Source organism: Chiloscyllium plagiosum, unplaced genomic scaffold (genome assembly GCF_037043375.1).
Source record: "Chiloscyllium plagiosum isolate Xiang-an unplaced genomic scaffold, Cpla_swu_hap1 HiC_scaffold_23, whole genome shotgun sequence".
In the NCBI taxonomy this organism is placed as follows: domain Eukaryota; kingdom Metazoa; phylum Chordata; class Chondrichthyes; order Orectolobiformes; family Hemiscylliidae; genus Chiloscyllium; species Chiloscyllium plagiosum.
In genome coordinates this window covers 22,799,781-22,824,285 of record NW_028270161.1, presented here as the reverse complement: position 1 = coordinate 22,824,285, position 24,505 = coordinate 22,799,781, and the positions used below count along the sequence as shown (strand labels likewise).

General features: G+C 42.7%; 1 protein-coding gene across 2 annotated transcripts; it reads left to right on the top strand.

Annotated features, from left to right (window-relative positions):
* The first annotated feature begins 1,998 nt into the window (after positions 1 to 1,998).
* rabl2 (RAB, member of RAS oncogene family-like 2) lies at positions 1,999 to 24,132 on the top strand. Of its 2 annotated transcripts, none has more exons than XM_043713932.2 (8): positions 1,999 to 2,065; positions 8,332 to 8,361; positions 11,468 to 11,547; positions 14,204 to 14,283; positions 15,394 to 15,505; positions 17,368 to 17,465; positions 18,415 to 18,498; positions 23,018 to 24,132. In XM_043713932.2, exons 2-8 carry the CDS (start codon positions 8,336 to 8,338, stop codon positions 23,096 to 23,098), a joined length of 561 nt encoding a protein of 186 aa, XP_043569867.1. In that variant the 5' UTR covers positions 1,999 to 2,065; positions 8,332 to 8,335; the 3' UTR covers positions 23,099 to 24,132. The 2 variants fall into 2 exon arrangements, with proteins under 2 accessions (XP_043569867.1, XP_043569863.1); XM_043713928.2 differs by lacking the exon at positions 1,999 to 2,065 and adding an exon at positions 2,502 to 4,387.
* The last annotated feature ends 373 nt before the right edge of the window (positions 24,133 to 24,505 follow it).

Genomic DNA, 24,505 nt, shown 5'->3' with positions numbered 1-24,505 from the left:
AGGAGGAGAGATGGCAGTCTCAGCACAGCGTCACAGTCTCCCTGTGTGATGGTTTTGTCCCACTTGGAGGTCTTCTTCATCTTCAGCATACAGGTTTTCCAGCTGCCTGTTATTGTCCAGGAGAGGCCATCTTGGCCTGGCGTGGTGGTCTTCTTCAGCAGAGGCTTCTGGTCCAGTGTTCTAGCAGCTCGGCAAGGCAGACTCATCCAGGCTGCAACTTCAGGGTTCATTGTTCCTTAATTGGGTTTCCTCGAACCCTGGAGCCATTAACCTGACTGCAATGAACTTTGGAGAAAGTGAGGACTGCAGACGCTGGAGATCAGAGTCAAAACGTGTGGTGCTGGAAAAGCACAGCAGGTCAGGCAGTAGCCGAGGAGCAGGAAAGTTGACATTTTGAGCAGAAGTCCTTTATCAGAAATGGAGGGATGGGGTGGTGGTGCCCAAGGGGCCTGAGAGATAAATGGGAGGGGGGGTGGGGTTGGGGGGAACGTAGCTTGGAAGCCAATAGGTAAATGAAGGTGGGGGGTGATGGTGATAGTTTGGAGCAGAGGGTGGAGCAGACAGGTGGGAAGCAAGATGGACAGGTCGGACAGTTCAAAAGGGCACTGCTGAGTTGGAGGGCTGGGTCTAGGATAAGGTGGGGGGAGGGGAGTTGAGGAGACTGGTGAAATCAACATTGATGCTGTGTGGTTGGAGAATGCTAAGGCATTCCTCCTCCAGGCTTTGGGTGGCTTGTTTTGGCCGTGGAGGAGGCCCAGGACTTGCATGTCCTTGGCAGAGTGGGAGAGGGAGGTGACATGATCAGCCATAGGGCGGTGGAGTTGTTGGGTGTGTGTGTACTGGAGATGTTCGCTGAACCATTCTGCAAGTTAGCGTCCTGTACAGGAGACCACATCGGGAACAACAGACACAGTAGATGAGGTGTTTGGATATGGAGGAAAATCTCTGCCCAATGTGAAAGGATTCTTTGGAGCCTTGAATGGAGATGAGGGGGAAGTTTGGGTGCAGGTTTTACACGTCCTGCAGTGACAAGGGATGGTGCCAGCAGTGAACGGAGGGTTAGTGGGGGGCGGGTTTGGACCTGTCGAGGGAGTCGCGGAGGGAACAGCCTCTGCATAGTGCTGATAGGGGCGGGGAGGGAAATATATCTCTGGTGGTGGGGTCTAACTGCAGGTAGCAGAAATGGCAGAGATTGATGGGGTGGAAGGGGAGTTCTATCCTTATTGCGATTGGAGGGGTGGGGTTCAAGGGCAGAGGTGAAGGTAGTGGAGAAGATGCGCTTGAGGGCATTGTTGACCACGCGGGAGAAGAATTTGTGATCCTTGAAGGAGGCCATCTGGGATGTTCTGGAATGGAATTGCTCCTTCTGGGAGCAGATGCGGCAGAGTTGGAGAGTTTGGGAGTAAGGGATAGTGTTTTTACAGGAGGCAGGGAGGGAGGAGGTGTTGTCCAGATAGCTGTGGGAGTCGGTGGGTTCGAATTAGATGTCTGTGTTGAGTCGGTCGCCGGAAATGGAGATAGCGAGGTCAAGGGAGAGGAGGGAGGTGTTCAAAATGGTCCAGGTGAACCTGAGGGCAGGGTGGAAGGTGTTGGTGAAATTGATAAATTTTATTTTTCTTTATCATTGATGTAGGCGCCATGGTGGGGCAACTTATCAAACTTCCCACTGTATTTTTCATGTAAAAGTGCATGTGGCGGTGCATATTCTATCCTATTCCTGCAAGAAGAATGATCAAAGATATAACCGCAGCAACAGTTATTGTGTAACCTTCCCTCTGCAAAATGCTGAAAATCTGAAACGAAAATAAGATAATGATGGGATTCCTCATTCTGGGGTTAGGGTGGGACCTCAAGGAGGCGGGGCCTATTGTGGAGGCGGAGCTCCTCGTAGAAAGGTACACAATGTGGGGGTGTTACCACGAGGTGGGACTCTACCGAGGGGCGGGGCTACACGATGGGCCGGCCGTCCCCTGGAGGCGGGACTGGGCCTGGGCCTGGGGTCTTCGGAGAATGGTATCGGGAATGGTTTAGGCTGTCCAGTTGGGGTCCTGTGGAAAGCGTGCCGGTGACGGAATTTACTTAGTTGTTGTTTATATTTTATCCGGTTTATAATATTTGTTGTATTAGTTCCATTTATAGATCGGTACTGGCGTCGAGCTTTCAGGCGTTCCTTAGACAGCTCCTATCGGGGACCTTCTTGGCGTCTGTTGCATAGCTGCAAGAAACAGAGGATTAGAAAGAGAGGAGACAGATTAGAGAGGGAGGGAGGGATAGAGGGAGAGGGAAGAATAGAGAGAGAGGGAGGAATAGAGAGAGAGAGAGAGAGGGGGGGGAGGAATAGAGAGAGAGAGGGAGGAATAGAGAGAGAGAGAGAGAGAGAGGGAGGAATAGAGAGAGAGGGAGGAATAGAGGGAGAGGGAGGAATAAAGAGAGGGGGAGGAATAAAGAGAGGGGGAGGAATAGAGGGAGGAAGGAATAGAGAGGGGGAGGGAGGGAGGGAGAGAGAGAGATTAGGAGAAATAGGGAGGAATAGAAAGATAAGAATAGAGTTGGAAGGGAGAGAGAGAAAGAAATAGAGAGAGGAATAGTGGGAGATGGAGGAATAGGGAGGGGTGTGAAATAGAGGGAGAGAGCGATAGGAGGAAGAGACAGTTGGATAGAGGGAGAGAGAAAAAGGAGAAATAGAGCGAGGAAGAAAAAGGAGAGATAGAGGGTGAGAGAAAAAGAGGAGGAGAGAGAGGAATCGAAGAGAGGGAGAGAGAGCCTGGGAGAAATTGAAATAGAAGACAGGGTGGGAGAAGTAAAAGAGAGAGAGATAGGAAGAGAAATAGGGACATAGAGTAAGAAACCTAGAAGAGGAGGGAGGGAGAGTGAGTAATAGAAAAGGAGACGGAGTGAGGGAGAGAAAGAGCTAGAGAGACAGTGGGCTAAAGAGAAAGGGACACAGGCTTCAGTGTAGAGAGGGAAAAGAAATAGGAATAGAAGCAAAGGGAGAAATTTGGAGCAAAAGGAATACAGCTAGAGGGATAGAGACAGATAAGGCTTAGTTATGAACATAGATTGGCATTAAAAGAAGCTGAGGGATAATTAGCGAAGGAGTGGTGTATAACATGGTTGTATACGTAGGTAGAGATATGAAGAGAAAGGGAACATGTACATATTGGTAAACTTAGCGACAGAGCAAAACTGACATGCTGTGATTATTTTTATTTATATTTTTATTAGGGCTAAGAGGTCTGAGAGAAAATCTTATGGACAGCAAAGTAAACTTATAAAGGGAGTGAGTGGACAGAAAGATAAAGGGGCAGTTATATTCAGAGTGTGAGTGTGAGACGTAGAAATTGAGACACAGAAAGGTGCAGCCAGTTAGACAGCTAAGAACAATTGAAAACTATACAGAAGAAATGGTGTGAGATATAAAAATAATGCTATTACTAAAAGCACACTCACAAAGTGCAACATTTTTTTAAAAAAACCTGATCAAGGGGCAGTTGGCAAAGACTGAGATTACTGAGAATCAGAGAGAAGGAGTTACCTGAGGCAGTGATTTAAAAATTAGACCCTTAGAAAGAAACTGACCTTCAGCTGACACAGTGAAGGCATTCGTTAATAGCAACATCTGGGAGCAAAACACGTGTGAAAAGATTTAGGGTGTGAGAAGTTTGGACAGAAAAGCAAAGAAACAGTGTCAGAGTGTAAGAGAATCAAGACTTCTGTTAACGATACAAATACAGAGGGACAGAGCGAGAGAGAAACTAATTCACGAAGGAAGTGCAAGGATAGCCAGACCAAGAGAACATATTGTGACAGATAGGTTAAGAGGAGGTGTCTGGATCATAGGACAGGAAGCGGAGTCTGAGATTAAAAGACTGACGCAGAATTGAAATATAGACGAACAGAAAATAATTAGGGACAGGGTAAGACTTATTGAACTGAATACTGTGAGACCAGTGGGAAGATGAATAAAGAGGCGTTCAGCACTGAAGTAATCAGTCTATTTTAGAAATAAAACACTGGTCAGGAGTTAATGTTGGGCTTAAATTGGGGATAGTTTGGCTTTTTGAATAATACACGAAAAGAACAGTGACCCAAGGAAGGATATAAGAAGAGAGAGTGGGAGAATTGGTAATTGTTATATGCAGATTAGTCGGCAGGTTAGGGGCAGAGTGGGAGTTCTAGAGTGTGTAGAGTGCTTGCAGGAGCAGCAGGCACACTCAGCCAGCAATTAGTGGAGAAGATCAAGTGCAGTCACTTGAAGCTGTGACATTTTTGGCGAGAATATGGCCACAGAGAGTAGTAGTCTCTCTGACCTGAACCAAGATAAGTACGATGGCGATGAACACATCAAAATTATCTGTCTGGGTGACAGTGCCGTTGGAAAGTCCAAGTGAGTAAAACGTTTGGGTGAGCATACATTGGCAGAAATGTAAAGAGGCAGATTACAACAAAACAATTGGGTGTTATTCGTCCTCATCCTGTCCTGGAACAGCAGCTCTTTGTTATGGGACAGATTATACCAACCCTCCAATATTTCACCCATTGACCCTCATTTCAGAGCCTGGACAACAAGGGCTGTTTGATCATAGGGGTCAGGCATTGTAAACCTGGCTTGGTGTGTCATCTGGTGACAGGTGCATTCTCACCTTGTCTGGCAGGATTTGCTTAATGATAAAGAGGACAATCCCTTGCATACTTTTCTCCCATCCCTCTCCCAGAGATTACTGACGGGAGGGTTGATCCAAGGCAGGGATTATCTAGTTTTAGTATGGACTTGGAACCTGTGATGGTCCTCGTCTCTTTGTATCTGTGCCACAATAATCAAGCAATCCATAACCAGGGTGCTTATCTAATCATATAGGAACACATGAAAATGACCAGTTAAAAATACTTAGAATGTACAGCATAATAACAGGCCATTCAGTGCAGTCAGACTGTGCCTGTTTTCAATCACCATTTGAAAATTTTCCCAGGTTCTTAATCTAACCTTATCAAAATAGCCTTCCCTGTCTTTCTCCTGCAGGCCTCAATTTGGTTTGACATGAATGCTTATTCTGTACCGTGCTGCTGGTGTGGCCCTCAGTCACCTTTCATGATTAGAACTGGTAGGCTTGTTGGACAGGATGCTAAAGAGGAGGGAGATCTGAAGAAGAGTAAGGAAGGGGAAGGAAAATTAAGTATACGTAGGTCGCACTTATTGGAATGTCAAGGTCCTCAGGTTTCTTGCGTGTGTTGGAGAAGAAGCTGTGGTGAGCAGGGACAAGCTGGAAGTTGCCCTACAAAACAGGCTGCTACTGAAATGATGTGAGGTCCTGGTTGGAGAGTAACTATAGTGCTGTGGTGAAACTAAATCTGCCAACCTATGTTTAAACCCCATGTACGTGAACCATGCTGCATTCCAGAGCCTTCTGACACTTGGAAATAAGGACGGAAATGTTCTGGGAGAATATAGGCTGAATATTTTGGAGGGGACAAAAGAAATGAAGGCAGCTGTGAAGCAGTAGTTACACAAAGAGCAGCGAAGAAAGGGCCAAGAAGCAGTCAGCATCAGAAGAGCAGAAAAAAGAAAGACATGGAGGCAGCTTGCTGGTAGGTTGGTATTGGTTCCAGCTAGCTGGAAGGAGCTAGCTGGTGGGCACCTGGTAAGTGATTAAGGTCTACAATATTTTGTTCCTATGATTTACAAGAGTACAAGAGCTAATAGGATAAATAAGATGTGTAAAAAAAAAAATTAAATAGCTTATTTAGATAGCCAACTAAAACACAGTAAGGATGGCAGGCGATGTGTTATAGCTGCAGCATGTAGGAACTCCTGGATGTGAGTGTGGTCCAGGGCAAATCCAGGTTTGGTAATTGTTTAGAGTTCAAGTGACTTTGTTTCAGAGTTTATAAACTAAAGACTGAACTACAAGCAGTACAGCACATCAAGGAGGGAGACCTGAATATGTCATAATAGGTGTTGGTTATGCCCCTTGCAATGTGCACTTCCAATTTGGTCAGTGTTTAAGAAAAGGAGGGTGTGACTGCAAGTGAGGCAGGTAAGGGTACCCAGAGTGCAAGAGAGTAGGTGGCTCAGCCTTTGCAGTTGTCCAACTGGTTTGAGGTTCTTTCTAGGAGGAGAAAGTGAGGTCTGCAGATGCTGGAGATCAGAGATGGAAATGTGTTGCTGGAAAAGCGCAGCAGGTCAGGCAGCATCTAGGGAACAGGAGAATCGACGTTTCGGGCTAATGCCCGAAACGTCGATTCTCCTGTTCCCTAGATGCTGCCTGACCTGCTGCGCTTTTCCAGCAACACATTTCCATATCTGAGGTTCTTTCTACTTTTGATGAGGTGCAGGGTGGATCAGCTGACTGACCATGGCACCATGGTACAAGCAGCTAATTCGGAGTGGGAGCAAAATGGAATGTAGTGCTAGGAGGAAATAGTATATATGGAGAGAGAGAGAGAGGGAGTGTGAGTGTGTTCTGTGCAGCCAAGAGTACAGGTTTAGATAGCTAGATTGCTTACCTGGTGTCAGATTGGGACATCTACTCAGGACTGGACAGGCACTTGGAATGGGAGGGGGAAAAATTCAGTTATTGTGGTTCATGTGAGTACCAGTGATTCAGGCTAGACAAGGAAACAGTTTCTGCATGGTCAATATGAGGTGTTGGGCTCCAAGCTGAAGAGCAGAACTTGATTATTACTTTAATCACAACAAAGAGATGGCAGAACAATTGAATATGTACTTTAGCTCTGTCTTACAAAAGAAAACACAAATGATGTCCCATAAATATGCAATGAGCACAGAGTCTAATGAGAAAGAGGAATTGACAGATTTGTTAGTATTGGTAGGGAAATGGTACTGGGGAAACTAATGAGATTCAAGGCAGATAAATTCCCATGACCTGATAACCTTCATCCCAGAGCATTGAGGGAAGTGGTCCTAGAAGTAGAAGGTATACTAGTGGTCATCTTCCAAACTTCCATGGACTCTGGAACAATTCCTATGGATTGAAGGCTAGCCTAATGTAACCCCACTATTTAAGAAGGAAAGCTGAAAGAAAGCAGAACATAATAGACCAGTTACCTTGACACCAGTAGGAGGAAAATGCTAAAGTCCATCATAAAAGATGAAATAGCAGAGCACCTGGAAGATAGTGACAGGGTCGGACAGAGTGAGGATTTCTGAAGGGAAAGCAGGAGCAAGCTTGAAGGGCTGAATGGCTGACTGTTCCAATGTTCTATATTTGGATGCTTATGATTAAGAGAATTCAGTAATCATGGTGATTTTAATGTACACATAAATTGGAAAAATCAGAATGGCAATAGTAGGCTGGATAAAGAGTTTATAGCATTTGTTTGAGAATTTCTTAGAGCAGCATGTTCTGGAACCACCTAGAGAGTGGGTTACATTGGATTTCGTATTGCATAATGCAACACGATCACTAACCACTTCAGTAAAGGCACCTCTGGGTAGCGACAACTACAAGTTGATTGTATTTAACATTCAGTTTGAAAGGGAGAAAAGTAGGTTTAAGAGTAACATTTTAAACTTTGAGTGAAGAAACCAGTGCGTTCATTTTCCAAATTTGCTAGATTCTGTAAAAATTCTGTCAGATAGGAAAGTAACAATTATAACTGCTGTATGCAAGAAGAAAAGGAGGCAGAAAAAAGCAAATTGTAGGCCAGTTAGCTTGATGTCTGTCATGGGGAAAGTGTCATTATTGATCATTAAGGAGGTTAACGTTGGATACTTGGGAAATCTCAAGGCAATCAACAGTTAGTACAGTTTTGAGAAAGGGAAGTTATGTGAACATGGAAAGTATGCTTTCTCTTGTGGGCAAGTGCAGAATTAGGGGACATGTACTCTTGGAATTATCTCGCTCAGAAGACAGTGAAGGTGGGGTCTTGAATATATTTAAGGTGGAGGTAGATTCTTGTTGGGTGGGGGATCAAAGGTTATGAGGGGTAGATGAGAATGTGGAATTCAAAACAGAAACAAATCAGCTATGGTCTTATTGAATAGTAGAGCAGACTCAAGGGGCTGAATGACCTGCTTTTGCTCCCTGGTCATAGGTTCAGAATTTGCTGTTTTGAAAGTTCCGAAAAAACAACCAAAGTCAGATTCCCTGTCTCTTCAAAGTCAATAGCTTCGACAGTACCACTAACAGTGATACAGGTGAAAGAAACTCCAAGGGTATGGTGTTGATTTTTGGGAGCTCCAGGGGATTTTACAGATGGGAAAGTCATCCTCAAATGGGAAATGCTGAGGTGGTGTAAACGAAATTGGGACAGTCAATCAAGAAAGATAAGAAATTGTACTAATATAATTTTGATGGTGTACTTTTGCAGGTTAATGGAAAGGTTCCTGATGGATGGATAGTATCCTTTGAGCTCTCTACGACCATACCATAAAATGTATAAGTCCTGCTAAGATTTGCTTTCCAAAAATGCAGAACCTCACATTCATCTAAACTAAACTTCATCTGCCACTTCTCAGTCCATTGGTCCATCTGATCAAGATACCGTTGTAATCTGGGGTAACCTTCTTCACTGTCCACTACACCTCCAATTTTGGTGTCATCTGCAAACTTACTAACTATACCTCTTATGCTCACATCCAGTTCATTTATGTAAATGATGGAAGAATAGTGGACCCAGCACCAATCCTTGTGGCACTCCATTGGTCACAGGCCTTTGGAAATGGAGGCTGGTGGAGTGTAATTAATATTCTTTTGTACTTATACATTACCTTTACTAATGCTACAGGCCTGGTAACACAATGCTTATGTTACTAAGGTAGTAAACTCGAGAATGAGAGTTTAGAGCCCAGCAAGCTTTGAATTCATTTAAAAATTCTGGAATTGAAAAGTTATTCTCAGTAAAGGACACTACTTGTTAGATTGCAGTAAGAGCTGTCGTGTTGACCAATGCCTTTTAATAATACTCTAAACCTATTAATGTGAATCCAATCCTACACCAACTTCACACCCTCTGAAGTATTGCTGCTGGTGGTTTAAGAAAACAACTCACCATTCATCTAGATAATTGTAGCTATTCGTGAACTGAAGTTAATTTCACCATTTGTAGCAGCTTGTAATGTTTTGCATGAAATTTGGGCATGCTTGTCAAAGCAGGCAACATCTGTGGAACGAGGAAATAAGTCAGAGTTTCAGTTGAATGAGTGTGCAATGCTGCTTTAATTTCAATTTTCTAACATCTGGAGTATGTTCATGTTGTTTCCAACGTGACATAAGTTTTTTTTTGAAAAAAGTTACAAAGTAATTTCATGGTTTTTTAAAAATTTGTCTTTACCAATCATTCCTCCTTTTAAGAAGCTACCTCTTTGATTAAGCTTTTGGCCATCTGCTGTAAAATCTCCATATGTGACTCAATGTCAAATATTGCGTGAATACATTCAAGTGAAGTGTGTTGGAACGTTACGACATTGAAGGGTTATATAAATGCACGACACTATAATATATGTAAAAGTTAAAGTTTTTAATTGGATTAAGGCAAATTTTAATGGTATGAGACAAGAATTTTCAAAAGTTGGTTGGAATGGTTGGTTCACTGGTAAAGGGACAATTGACAAGTTGGACACTTTCAAATGTATGAGAACGAGAGTTCAGAGGCATTATGTTCCTGTTAGAGTGAAAGGTAAGGCTGATAAGAGTAGAGAACAATGGATGAATAAAGATATTGAGGTTCACATCAAGAATAAACAATAATCCTGCGCAACTAGAAATGGGGGCTCAATAACTCGGAAATAAATATTGATGTTTTAAAAACTGTATACGTTACAGGAAAGGAACATAAAGGTGAATAAATTTCCAGGACCTGATCAAGTGTGTCTTTGGACATTGAGGGAAGTTAGGGAGGAAATTGTGGGGCCCCGAGCAGAAATATTTGTATCATCATTAATCATGGGTGAGGTGCCACAGGACTGAAGGTGGCTAATGTTATGCCTTTATTTGAGAGAGGCTGTAAGGAGAAACCTGGGAACTATAGACCTGTCAGTCTGACATTGGTGATGTGTAATTTGGTGGAAATGATTCTGAAAGGTAGGATTTACATGCATTTGGAGAAGCCAAGTATGTGCGAGGGAAATCGTGTCTCATACCATTAAAATTTGCCTTAATCCAATTAAAATCGTGTCCCGCAAACCTGACTGAGTTTTTTGAGGAAGTAATAAAATGATTGGTGAGGGCAGAGTGGTAGATGTTGGACTTTAGAAAATCCTTTGATAAGGTTCCGCATGGTAGACTGATTAATAAAGGTAGATCACAGAGGATTCAGGATGAGCTTACCAATTGGGTACAAATTTGCTTTCCGGTAGGAGAAAGAGGGTGGTGCTGAAGCGTTGTTTGTCAGACTGGAGGCCTGTGACCAACGGTGTTCCATCGGGATCAGTACTGGTTCCACTTTTGTTTGTCATTTATGTAAATTATTTGGATGAGAATATGGGGGGGGCAGGGTTAGTAAATTTGTGGATGCCATCAAAATTGGTGGTATTGTGGACAGTGAAAGGTTATCTGAGATTACAAAGAGATCTTGATCAATTGGGTCAGTGAGTTGAGTGGCAGATGGTGTTTGGATAAATGCAAGATATTGCAGTTTGTAAAACTAACAAAGGCGGGCCTTACATGATTAATGGTAGGACCCTGAGTAGTGTTGTAGGACAGAGAGACCGAGAAGTTCAGGTACATAATTCTTGCATCTTGCATCACAGGTAGGGCAAGGTGGTTATGAAGGTGTTTAGCAGCTTGCCTTCAATATTCAGACTTCAGTATAGTTGTTGGGATGTCACAGTGTACAGGGCATTGGTGAGGCCTTTTCTGGGGTACAGTATGCAGTTCTGTCAACCTGTTATAGAAGGATCTTATTAACTTGGAGAGGTTTCGGAAAAGATTTACCAGAATGTTGCTAGAGTGGAGGGTTTGAGTTAGAAAAATATTCTTTCACTGGAGCATCCGAAGTTGAGGGTGTCTTTATAGAGGTTTATAAAGTCATGAGAGGCATAGATATGATGAACAGCAAAGGTAATTTTCATAAGGTGAGGGAGTTCAAAACTGGGAGGCATTTTTTAAGTTGCGAGGAGAAAAATTGAAAAACAACAAGAGGGGCAACTTTTTTTTTACAGTGGTTAGTGTGTGGAATGAACTGGCAGAGGAAGTGGTGGATGCAGATGCAGTTACGATGTTTAAAAGACATTTGGGTAAATACATAGACATTAAAGGTTTGGAAGGATATGGGCTAAGCGCAGGCAGGTGTGACTAGTTTAGTTTGGGAACATGTTCGGCATGTTGGACCGAAGTGTCTGTTTCCATGCTGTATGACTCTGACAATCGTTTTTTGCAGCTGTATCACAAATGAGCGATAGTGTAATATGTTGAAAATGTTAAATGTAAAACTCGTATATCATTTTTATTTCGCAGGATAATTTTATTTTCTGTGTGAGTCTTTTATACCTTAACTCAGATTGCAGTCGCCCTCAGCAGTTGTCCACTTATGCGCTCACACTGTACAAGTACACCACCACTGTCAATGACAAGACTGTTCTCGTGGGTAAGTGTTACATTTCTTAATTATTCTTGACCTTCATTGCACCAAAACTAAAGGAGAGGGGTCCTGTCTATTCAGAAAAAGCCCCCCACTCAGGTTTGAATGCAACCCTAATAACTATAGACTAGCTATTTTAACAACAATAATGTTTTGAAACGAGTTTTGAGAAGATTTGTAGCTCAGGTTGAGATTCTGGATGTAGGTTTATTCGATAAGCTGGAAGATTCATTTCCAGAATTTCGTCACCCTACTAGCTAACATCTTCAGTGGGCCTCAGGCGAAGCACTGCTGATAATTCCTGCTTTCTATTTATATGTTTGGGTTTCTTTGGGTTGGTGATGTCATTTCCTGTGGTGATGTCACCACAGGAAATGATATCACCAACCCAAAGAAACCCAAACATATAAATAGAAAGCAGGAATTATCAGCAGTGTTTCGCCTGAGGCCCACTGAAGATGTTAGCTGGTAGGGTGACGAAACGTCAGGAAAAGAACCTTCCAGCTCAGCGAGCAAACCTACATCCAGACTTTTTGAAAATAATAAGGGAACAACAATATGCACTCACTCGAAGAGGTTTGGGTTGATTAGGGAAACCTTGCATGGATTTGTAATTGGTAGATTGTGCTTGAGTAATTGAACTTTTTGATGAAGTATTAGAGAAGATTGATGAAATGGATAATACCTGGATGGATTTTAACAGTGTTTGACAAAATGCGCACACAGGCTGGTTAACAAAATTATAGCAAATGGAATTTAAATGTCAGGTTGGATGTAAAATTTCTTTAAAGGACAGAAAGCATTAAAGATTATTGTTTCAGACTGAAAGATATTAGTGTGTTTCTTTTCTGCACGAGTCAGTACTAGGTCGAGGGTATTTAAATACATAATTAAATTTCAAAATTTGTGAATGACATCAAACTTAGAAGAATGACAGAATAAGGATGATAATGAGGGAAAGGCTAATAGAATGGGAAGACACAAAGCAGATGGGTGCCACATTTTGGTGAAAGGATAAAGACAGGGGTATTTGAGTTAATGGTAGTTTGAAAGATTGTGGAGTGAAAGGGGGAGGGCCTGTGGTTTCATGTGCATTGTTCTCAGGAGGTGGTAGGACATATTGAGAAAGTAATTAGCAAAGCCTAGAGATTTTAGGTTTCATTTTAAGTAAGTATTGAATACAAAAGCGAGTTCTGCTGAATCAAAATTAAGCTTTGGTTAGGCCAAAACTCAAATATTGTATCCAGTTCTGGCCACCAGAATTTGGAAAAATAACATAAGGACCCTTGAGGAGCAGCACAGGAGATTTACCAGAATGATACCAAGTATGAGGGATTTTTACTACAAGTCTGGGTAGGTGAGAAGGTGGTGAGATTGAGGAAGATTTGAGTGTGAGGTGCAAGACTATGACAGTTTTGGATAAGATAGACCTGGAACACTCTTATTAGCTGATGACTGAAGGATGAGGAACACAGATTTATGGTTTTGGGCAAGCGATTCAGGGGGCATGTGAGGAAAAACTTTTATGCATTGCATGGTTCTGACCTGGCAGGTTAGTGGAAACTGTGATTTCAAAAGAAATTTGAATGGTCACTTGAGGAAAATTGAAGTGATTTGTTAGTCTATGGGGTTAGAGTGGGAAAGTAGGACTTATTGGCTTGCTGTCAGGACTTGATTGGGTCAAAACCCTTCTGTGCCATGAATGGCACTAAAGATATTCTGAATTTGCTGACTGGTTGAGTTGTCAAGTCATCAAAATTTTCATACAATGGATAGTTAGTGGTCCTGTTAGAGCCTGGCCATTTAGCAATTAAATATGAAAACACTATTCACAGAAAATAGTGGGAATCTCTCCTCCTAATAGCCTATGGATCCTGTGGGACAGTTCAAACTTTTTAGACAAAGATTGAAAATTTTGTTTGCACATAGGATCAGGGAATAGGTCTCCAAAGTTGGTAAATGTAGTTGCGGTAAAGATCAAATTGAAAGGGAAAAAACAACATGAATTTCATTTATGTTGCACCTTTCACAACCTGAGAATGTCAGAAAACCCAACATATCAAATGAAATAATTTTGATGTATTGTGGTTCTGAAAATGTGTCCATTTTGCATAAAACAGCAGTAAGGTAAGTGACCAAATCATCAATTTTAGTGAAAGTGGAATAAATTTTGGCTAGAGGATCAGAATTCCTGTGTTCTTTTTCAGTGTGTAGTGGGATCTTCAGTATTCCTAGCCTGAGGTCAGATGTGTCCTCTCTTTAATGTCTCATCTGAAAGACAACCCCTCTGATAGTGCAGTGTTCCTCAGTACTGCCCTGAAGGTTTGGCTTCGGTTATGTGCTGAAATCTTGAAAGCTTGCAAACATCACGCTTTTGCTCGTGACTGAGAATCTATCATTGAACAAAAGATGAAACCAAAAGAAGTGAGAGGATAGTGTCCTCTTTACGATCCTGTGGAAGGACGTGATCCAAACTGTACCGAGGAATTGGGGCAGTTAAGTATGCGAGGAGAATGGATTGAAACACTTGTGAAAGAAGGGTTATGATCAAGGGTGGGTGAGGTTTAGGCAGAGCGAAAAAAATTTGTTGGCTTGAATCTCCTTAATTTTAACATTTATGATTTGAAATAGAGAAGTTGAAACTGGGTGTTTTCTTTCACAGATTTCTGGGATACAGCAGGCCAAGAACGTTTTCAGAGTATGCACCCATCTTATTACCATAAGGCACATGCTTGTATAATGGTGAGTGGTCTTCAATTCCAATTCAGTACAAAATGTAAAATTATTTAATTCAGAAATAAAGTGCATTATCACTAACCAATAGATTGAAATATATCATCTCATTATGCTCCAAACACAACATAGAATGAGATTCATTTTGCCTGATACAAAGTAAACAAGTTGATCTGAGTTGTGACATAGAAATCTAGTCCAGGGACATCAGACACAAATTGGCAATGTCAATGCTTTGAGAATGTTTTAAATCTGTGCGACCTAACAGCAACCCCCCCACACAGCCAGATCCCACTGGCAGCCTTACCTGGAGTTGGAGTGGAAAGATCCTAGTACTCATTGCCACACGTACCATTATGGGATTACTGATCACCAACAATTTCCCAGAGTTTCACACACCTGTCTGCATCAGTAACAAATCTGCTGTCAAAGGTGGCTTGATTAAAATCTTCCGTTGTCATTTGACTCCTACTTGAGCTACCCAGCTGTGATGAGGCCCATTTTGTTTTTCAGGTAATGTTAGAGTTTTTCACCAACTGGCCAATAAACTATAATTTCCAATGAAGCAGCGGAACCTGTACTGAGCAGCCTGTAACATGTCTGCCACTTCAACATTTGAAACACCAACATTAAGTGTTAAATGCCTCACAGTGCCGGGGACCCGAGTTTGAATCCAGCCTCGGGTGACTGTCGGTGTGGAGTTTCATGTTCTCCCTGGTCTGCATGGGTTTCCTCTGGGTGTTCTGGTTTCCTCCCACAGCCCAAAGATGTGCAGTTGAGGGGGATTGGCCATGCTAAATTGCCCGTAGTGTACAGGAATGTGTAGGCTAGCTAGATTAGCCCTTGGAAATGCATGGTTATAGGGATAAAGTAGGGAACTGCGTCTGGGTGGGATGCTGTTCGAAGGGTCAGTGTGGACTCGATGGGCCAAATGGCCTGTTTCCACACTGTAGGGATTCTATGATGACTTTCTGTATACTGAATCCAGCATGTCGTTGCTGTGGGAAATAGTGTAGAGGGAGTTTACTCTGTCTCATATCTGTCAAGGTGCAGAAAGAACAGACCAGATACTATTAATTAGAAGAAAACTAATTTCATTTTTTAAAATTTTGACGTTAGGTGTTTGATGTCCAGCGGAAGATAACTTACAAAAACCTGACTAATTGGTACACAGAGCTGAGGGAGTCTCGGCCAGAAATCCCCTGTGTAGTTGTTGCTAACAAAATAGACGGTAAGTTTGAAGATTATTTATCTGGCAGTATGAGAAGCAATGACTTTCATTCTGTTCTTTCATCTCCATATGAAGTTTTAAATGAACAAGACAGGAGACCATAAGTAGATGCTAATGACCAAACTCATTCAGCTTATTGATTAGGAGGAATTTCACACTTTATCATATTTGGCTGCTAAGGATTTTGGGAATTTCATCCTGTACGTCCATTTCACTGTTTCTGCAAAGAATTTCCTGGGTGTTCTTCATAAGTTTTGTTTTGCACATATTAAGTGCTGGTCTTGCCTACCTAATCTTCCAATACCTCATCACATGTGAAGTATTTTGGAGTGATTTTAAATAGGGATCGAAAAAAAATAAAAATGTCTGGGTGTGCTCATTCAAGAGTGGACACAGGAGTGCAGGTATGATTGTCTTAACATCCTTCAGGGTTTTTAAAATTAATTCATGGAATGTTGCCATTGCTGGCTAGGACAGCATTTGTGGCCCATCTCAAGCTGCTCTTGAGAAAACGGTGATGAGGTGCTTCCTTGAACTGCTGCAATTATTACAATGTAGGCACACAATGCTGTCAAGGAGGGAATTCCAGACTTGGACCCGGTCACAGTTAAAACATTGCAACATAGTTCCAAATCAGGATGATTTGATTTGATTTGATTCATTGTCACATGTACTGTGTAGCTGTCGTCAATGAGCAGGAGTCTGATGTAGGTGTCCTTGTTGTCCAGACATTCCAGATATAGGTGCAGAGCTAGAGATACAGGGTCTGCTGTGGACCTGTTATATCGATAGGCAATTTGTAGGGGATCGAGGCAGGATGAGTGACTGGAGTTGACGTCGGCCATGACCAGCCTTTTGAATCACTTTGTGATTATTGAGGTGAGAGCCACTGGGAGGTCGTCATTAAGGCACATTGCATGTGCTTTCTTAGGTACCGGGATCACTGTGGTCTTCTTGAAGCAGACAGGGACTTTGACTTGTAGTAAGGAGAGGTTGAATACCTCCACCAATTGGTCCAGTCAGGTTCTGAGTGCTCTTGGAGGGGTACTTGCAAGTCATGGTGTTCACATGCATTCACTGCCATTTATCCTGCGTGGTAGAGGTCATGGGTTTGGAAGATGCAGTCAAAGGAGCCTTGTTGAGTTGCTGCAGTGCATCTTGTAGATGCAGTTATCAGTTGCTGATGGCAAAGAGAGTGAATATTGAATATAGTGGATATAGTGCCAACCAAGTAGACTGCTTCGTTCTGGATGTTGCTGAGCTGCTTGAGTGTCGATGGAGCTGCACTCATCCAGGCAAGTAGTAAGTATCCCATCTCACCTTGAACTTGTGTTTTGTAGATAGTGGACTGACACTGGGGAGAAAGGAAAATGTAAAGACAAATATTTCTGACTAAGATAATTACTTTCTTTCTTATCCTATCTACTATCATGCACATTGTTCAATTCTTCTTAAACTTGATGAGTCTAAAGTAACCCAGTCATGCCATACTGAAATGGCATGATCAAGCTATTAGAGGTCTCAGATCACCCTTGTCTGCAGTGAGGTGGTAGCCACAGTACTGGGACGGAGAACACCTCTTCATTGTAATTGATAAGGAACCAGATCTGTTTCACTGAGCTCACTTTCCTGAGACTTTTCTTGGGAAGTAGAGATGAGAAGCACAGTGGGTAAGGGGCAGACAGCAGGGAGAGAGGACAGAAGGAGAAGGTATCCATGCATGTTGTGGCAAGAGATGGAATGTGAGGGCTCAAACATCCTTTTGTTGGCTATTCCATGCTCAGGAGAAGTAGTACTGTGAACAGGCACTGTGATTGCTGGCATACTACTAAATGAACTACTTGCTGCTCTCTGTCTTTCAGCTGATCTGAAAATCACACAGAAAAGCTTCAACTTCGCCAAGAAACAGGGGCTACCCTTTTATTTTGTGTCAGCGGCAGATGGTACCAATGTTGTCAAGGCAAGTGTGGTGTATACACAGAGGGCAATACAGGATGATTTCATTTGTGTAACTGAAGCACCTTTTTGTGCACTGGGAGCCATTTTGTAGGCTGCAGTCCAGTGGTTGAGATGGAGCAGAGGTGGGCAGATTATATAACCTATCGTCCAATCATAAATCTGATTCTTGTCTTTTTCAACTTGGCTCTTATTTCAGTAATAATTCCCTCCTGTGAGATAGTGAAAGGGTAATGCAGTCATTCTCCACTTTTGATATGTTAAGAAGACCATTTTAAAAAGAGTCAAACGAAGCACTAGTATTTGTTTCTAAGGGAATGAAGTTGGAAAGCAGAAATTATAATAAATATGTAGTAAACCTGAAGGGTCACTGGCCTGAAAATATTTACTCTGTTTTCTGTCCACAGAAGCTGCTAGACCTGAGTTTGTCTCACAATTTCTATTTTTGCTTTTGACTACACCTGGCTTGTTTGAACAGTCCTGCTTTCTATTATAGAAAACAGGCACCAGTGTAAATGCAAAAAAAAAAAAGATTTTCACAAAAATTAAAGGTTATCTGGGATTATTGAAAAGTCTGAAGCTTCCTTTGTCTATGAAGGAGAAGACTGAGGGCAGGTCTAAATTGAAGCCTTTAAGATTATTGTAGTTTTATTGGGTAGATATATAAATTATTTTTCCACCTGTGGACCGGACCAAAATTTGGGGCAACAACTGTAAGATAGACAAAAATGATGTAATCAGTATCTCAACAGGGTTTTTGGAAGCTTATGTGTACGTAATTGTGATCCTAATTTGGCAATGTTATTGTGTGCCTATGCTTCTAAACTTCATTGTTAACTCTAAAACGCTTTGTGGTGCCAGGATTGTGAAAGGTGCTATAAAACATGCAAAATTATGGTTTCCTTAAATACCTATACCTGCATCTTCACCCTCTCCTGTTCTTTTCTCTACAGCTGTTTCGGGACACAATAAAGCTAGCGGTGTCATACAAACAGAACACCAATGATTTCATGGATGAAGTCATGCGGGAGCTGGAGGTGAGTGTTCAGTTGCTGGGGTAGGTGTGAATTCACCTGTAGAACCTTCACAGCATCTTCAGCCTCGGGAATTAACTGGAGTACCTGCGGTCTTGTACTTTCTCTGCTCATGTTCCACAGGCAAGTGGCTCAGGTTAGATTCCAGATGTGACTGTGGTCAGGCTTGCTTCTGTCTTCTCTGGATTTGTGGTTTTCAGAAGGGGCTGCTGAGAAATGATTAGAAGTGCAAATAAAAGAAACTGGCATTGCTAAAACACAAGTGCCAGGCAATGACCATCTCCAACAACCTCACCATCTCCTCTTGACATTCATTATCATTGCTGAATCCCTCACAGTCAACATTCTGGGGATTACCATTGATTGGTAATATATGGCTACTTTGACTAAAAGAGAAGTCAAGGACTGTGAATTCTATGGCAAGTAATTCACCACCTGACTCTACAAAGTCATCTACTATCTACAAGACACAAGTTGAGACTGTGATGAAGTACTGTCCATTTGCCTGGATAGTACATCTCCCGCAACACTCTGGAGGATGAACACCATTCAGGGCAAAGCAACCTGTTTGATTGGCACCCCATCACCCACCTTAAATGTTTAATCTCACCATCAGTGTGTGTCATTTACAAGATGTACTGCAGCAACTCATCAAAGCTGCTCAACAGCACCTTCCACATTTGTGACCTCTGCCCTTAGAAGGACAAAGGCAGCTGATGTATGTGTACATCCCTACCTGTAAGTTGCTCTCCTGACCTACAGTTATGTGACCTCTTCTTCACTATGTGCTTGCACCTGTCACAACTCATTTAGGAAAATGTGCCGATACCAGAGTCCCACTGATACCTTGCTTGTCGCAAAAGTTAAAGGTGTAACCACACAACTCAAAGTCCCCAAATTTCCTGTATAATTAGGTTAACGTTACACTGATCAAGTTTCTGGACTTAACAAGAAGCTGCAATTTATTTAAAATAACCACAGGCAAACAAAATATGACTTAAACTCTATCCCTTAACCCTCTGCACCAATGTGCAGATGGACATAGTGAAACAAAAGAACGTAAGTGTTTCTGGTGGAGGACAAACATAAGAGAACATGGTTCAATAGCATAAGTCCACAGGATGCAGTGAGGTGTCCTTTTGCTGTTTTGCAACTCCTTCAGATCTCTGATCTTCTTTCCAAGTTCATATCTTTACTGTAGATACTGATTAGTTAGTATGCTAATCTTTTGGCCTCAGTCACTGGCTGGAGACAGCAACTTGTAGACAAATAGTAGGTGAGAATAACTGGCTATCTTCCAATTCTTTGTTTCTGCTCAGCAAGGAGTGACAGAAATGCTGCCGTTTTAGGATCTGAAGGCTTTCCGCTACTGTATTCATGGACAGGCTGACCCCAAACCCAGGAACCAGTCAGATAATTGTCCTGCTGAACACTGCTGACTCTCTCAACTCAACTCATCCTGATTCAAAATCTAATGAACAGGCTGTCTTTGAGCAAAACTGCCCTGAATGTACACACAGCCAACACTGATGAATCGAGCAATCCTCCATTGTTTGAACACAGTTGTGAAACTGCAACTCACAATGAATTCCAATAACTTGTCTTTAAAAGTGCAGCATCTCTTTCTGCTGTTTATATGGCTTCTGGGTCACAGTCCAAAAATAAAAAAAGAAGAGTTATCGTCTTTAAACTCCACCCGGTTTAAGAAGGCTTCTCAAGGGCAGTTTGAGGTGGATAACAAATGGCCTAGCCAACCAGGCCCACATCCTGTGAAAGAAAAATATTCTGAATTGTGGCTGGTCTGTCAATATGTGTTAGCTGTAAAAGAACAGGTCATTGTGTCCTTCATTACACCCAGAAGTCAAGTTATGTGCTGGTCCTTAGAATGGACCAAACAACAAGTGTGGCTGGGAGAGGACAGCATTGTGCTGGTAATGAGAACCAAGGACGTTTTGTGCATGGAATTTTATTTTAAGAGAGAACTGAGAATGATGGGAAAGATCATTTCAACAAGACAATGAAAGATGATGAAATTAAGATGTTGGAAAATGGAGAGGACGGGAATCTGGAATCCCATACTCTTTTGAGATAAGGTTACCTGTCATCATGGATGCTGCAGCCAGCACAGGTTCCTCTTAAAATATCAACTGGCTCAGCATGAGAAGGCTCTCTGTTCAACCCAGCTTCCTTTGGCTTTCAGAGAATGAAAGGCAGGTCATGGGGCTGCACGGTGGCTCCGTGCTTAGCACTGCTGCCTCCCAGCGCCAGAGACCCGGGGTTGATTCCTGCCTCGGGCGACTGTCTCTGTGGAGTTTGCACATTCTCCCTGTGTCTGTGTGGGTTTCCTCCGGGTGCTCTGGGTTCCTCCCACAGTCCAAAGATGGGCAGGTGAGGTGAATTGGTCATGCTACATTGATAGCTATATTAGTCAGGGGTAAATGTAGGGGTAGCGGAACGGGTCTGGGTGGCTTACTCTTCGGAGGGTTGGTCTGGACTTGTAAGGCCGAAGGGCCTGTTTCCATACTGTGGGGAATCTAATCTAATCTAAAGTGTGAAGTCACTGTTATGGTTAAAGGGTTACAAAATTTCCAGAGGGAGAGGCAATGCTATTTCTAAGACCTGCATTAAGTTTGATTAGAAGGGAGCCATAGGCCAGAGAGACTTAGTGAGAACTAGCTGATATTTCTCTCACCCAGTGAAGGAGGAGGTTAGGTTTTCTTGCAAATAGCAGCTGTCTCCCAGCATCCCTTCATACGGTCTTCCCAATTCTTCATTTACTGGTCAAGACAGCTGTTAGACAGCAAGGGTCCTGCTTGCATTCTCACCGAGCATTCTCAAACCCACTGATTCCAGCAGGGAGTCTCGGCAAACCTGAGGGAGAATCCTGACTGACTATACCCTCATCCAGTCCCAAGCTCAGGGCACTCTTGGAAATTGTAGTAATAGATGACATTTTGACTGAGATTAGCTAATCAAACACAGATGGGTTTTTTTTTATCCTTTCTGAAAGTTTGCATTTACTAAACCTCATTTGCAAGATGATTGCTGGGAGAATGGATCTCATTCTGAGCTCAGTGGGGCACAGAATAGATGTCAGTTTGTGAGATTAACCTGCTCTCTGCAATTTCTGTTCCAGAGGTGACAAGGCCTTGGCTTGTCACATAAAGTATTAGCTGGGGAGGGATTGGTGGGGAATGTTTTACGTTGTGAAAAGATCTAACTAAGGCAATCTGAGCCAATTTTGGAAGAGAATGTGTCGCCTCTGTCTAGCCTTGCCATTCCATCAGTTTAAAAAAACACTACATAAGATTCTTTGTGCTGCCCTGCGCTCTGTCTGAGTGTGTACCACCTGCCACACTCTGCCTCAATCTGTAGCCTCTCCCCACACCCCACAATCCTGCATAGTGTGTGCAACAATCAGCGTCTTTACCTTTCTGTTTGTGTGTATGATTCCCTCTTGTGTGTTGCTCACTTTGTCGCCCTCTCTGTCAGTTTTGTACAATGTGCTGTATGCTTAAATTTTGGATTAGTGGTGCTGGAAGAGCACAGCAGTTCAGGCAGCATCGGAGGAGCAGCAAAATCGATGTTTCGGGCAAAAGCCCTTCATCAGGAATAAAGGCAGAGAGCCTGAAGCGTGGAGAGATACTTGTAGAGAGAGGAGGAAAACTTCTTCAAGGCAGGCATCCTTGCAAGAGGATTCGCAGTAGGGTTAAAATCAATTAGTGGTGCAGGGCTTTTGCCCGAAACGTCGATTTTGCTGCTCCTCGGATGCTGCCTGAACTGCTGTGCTCTTCCAGCTCCACTAATCCAAAATCTGGTTTCCAGCATCTGCAGTCATTGTTTTTACCTGTTTGCTTAAATTGCCTCTTCTTCACACATATCTCACCACTGCCAGCCTTTAGTTATCCAGTACTCTGCTAATATTCCAGCAGCATTGTACTGCAGTTTCAGTGCTGTCCTGGCAGGTGGTACTGTTGTGCTGCATTGAGATGACTGGGCCCAGTGTTATACCCAGTTACTAAAAAGTCAACCAGTAAATGCTGTCGCACCCTCCAAATTTCTACCAACACATTGGTCATTGGCCATGGGAATGCTATCTCAGAGCATGTAGGTAAGTACACATATTGTGGAATTAGTATTTATCTTGCTCCGTGAGCCTGGCTCTCTGCCCGTCATGCTCCGTGAGGCGTGACATCTCTCTTGTTGCATTTACTGATAGTTGATCTTAACTGCCAGCTGTCTCAATGCTTAAAAACAGTCTGGCATTGGTTGAGTTTCACTTCATACTGTTCTAAGATTTGACTCTTACTTGTTTATATAAAAATCTACAGCAGCCAATATAATGTTAGTTTGGTAACGTTATGATTAAGTGGAGATAGTGAGGCAGTGGGATCAGTTTGGGACCAGTATGTGGAAATGGAGAGAAGGTGAGGCTGTGGGACTCCTGCAGCAGTCAGGTGACGGATATATGTGTTTCTAACTTATATACCAGGCTGACTCTACCTCCTCCCTTCTCCACCAGAACTTTGACTTGGAAGCAAAGGAAGATATTGCTGCCAAAGATGATGACAAATCAAAAAATGAGAAAACCCAATCACCATGATGATGTTTGCCAAGGAGAGGAGCCTTAATATTGGAGTGAAGGCTCTGATGCACTCTGTTCTACATTGTGGGAAGGAACTCATCTCTGAACTTTCATCTTCTAACATTCACCGCAACACACTGAATAAGGAAGCTACTTCATAGCATGGCTGATTTATAAGTGTGATGGCAAATTCATTTCCTGGCCTGCGGAGGACTTTATTCTCCCTTATTCTCCTCACTCAAGCTGCTCAACTATTTAAACAAAAAGAAACTGGAGCACAAACAGCAGTTGTACAGATGTTGGGTAGGGTGGGAGTGGTGTGAGAGCAGCACAATGTCTTGCAGCTCTGCTGTTTATATCCCATGACATGCCTGTATCAACCCTCTTTGCCTCTGAGTAGCAATGTGCAAGAATTGTTCCCTATCCCCAAGGTCTGTTGTTCTAGAGATCTTCCACTGCACTTGAAAATGTGTCTGTTGTGTGACCCTCTTGGCTTGACCCCTCTTCATGGGGCTTTTTAAAAAATATTGTGGAGTTGCTGTCATCAGTGCTGGGTGAGAAAGAAATCATGTGGTTTGGAGTCCTCTGGGCCACAGGATGGGATAAAATACCTGTTGGTGTGGTACTGGCTGTTCCAAGCTACTGATTCAGATCACCTTTGCCAAGCCTCTGTACCATTGGTGTATCATTGAACTGTGAACGGGAGAAGAAACTGGAGTTCCTGCTCTTAATTATTACCCACTGTCTCCTGTTGAAAAGTCAAAGTGTGTTTGGATTCATGAAAATATAATGTAATGTCAGATTAGCTTGGGCTGCCATCCTCTGGACAGAGGTGCAGCTTGCCCGCAAGCAGTCCCTGAGCCCTTTATGCAAGGGAATACAGGGAGAGCAAAACTCATAGAATCCATACCCAGGGAGGAGTCAGCATCTTCAGAGGGTGGGAAAGTTCAATGCTACGTTTATGTTTTTACGCTTGATGGACTTTTTAGTGCTCATCTCTACTTATTGTATATCAACTCAGTGTGGCATTAATTAAAAACAATTCAAATGCTCTCATGGTTTATTGTCTGAAATGAATCTATTTAAAAATCCGATAGTTGTATATGATACTGAGCAGCTCGGCTGAGCTCAGAGTTCCTGCTCATACCTCAGCCAGGCTCAGTGCAACTTGTCACAACTGCCTTTTATCCTGAGGCAGCAAAGAGCATGATCAGCAAGGACATGGATCCACATTGTTCCATCTTGTCTTTGGTATTTTCTAAATTTACATACCTACTGCTGAGGATTGCAACTTAAGATGGTAACTTGGGTGAGACTGTGGAGAGAATCTGGAAACTGTAAACTATATCCTACTTCGAGCTAGGAAGCAATATGGAGCAATTTGCATCCTTTGGCAGTCAGGCATATTACAGAACAGAAGGACCA

Bases quoted from the DNA above. Each gene is read 5' to 3' on its own strand.
- rabl2 (XM_043713928.2), top strand. From the start codon at position 4,281: ATGGCCACAGAGAGTAGTAGTCTCTCTGACCTGAACCAAGATAAGTAC. The intron at 14,284-15,393 runs GTGAGTGGTCTT...TTTTGACGTTAG, and splicing joins AGGCACATGCTTGTATAATG to GTGTTTGATGTCCAGCGGAA. The intron at 17,466-18,414 runs GCAAGTGTGGTG...TTTTCTCTACAG, and splicing joins ATGGTACCAATGTTGTCAAG to CTGTTTCGGGACACAATAAA.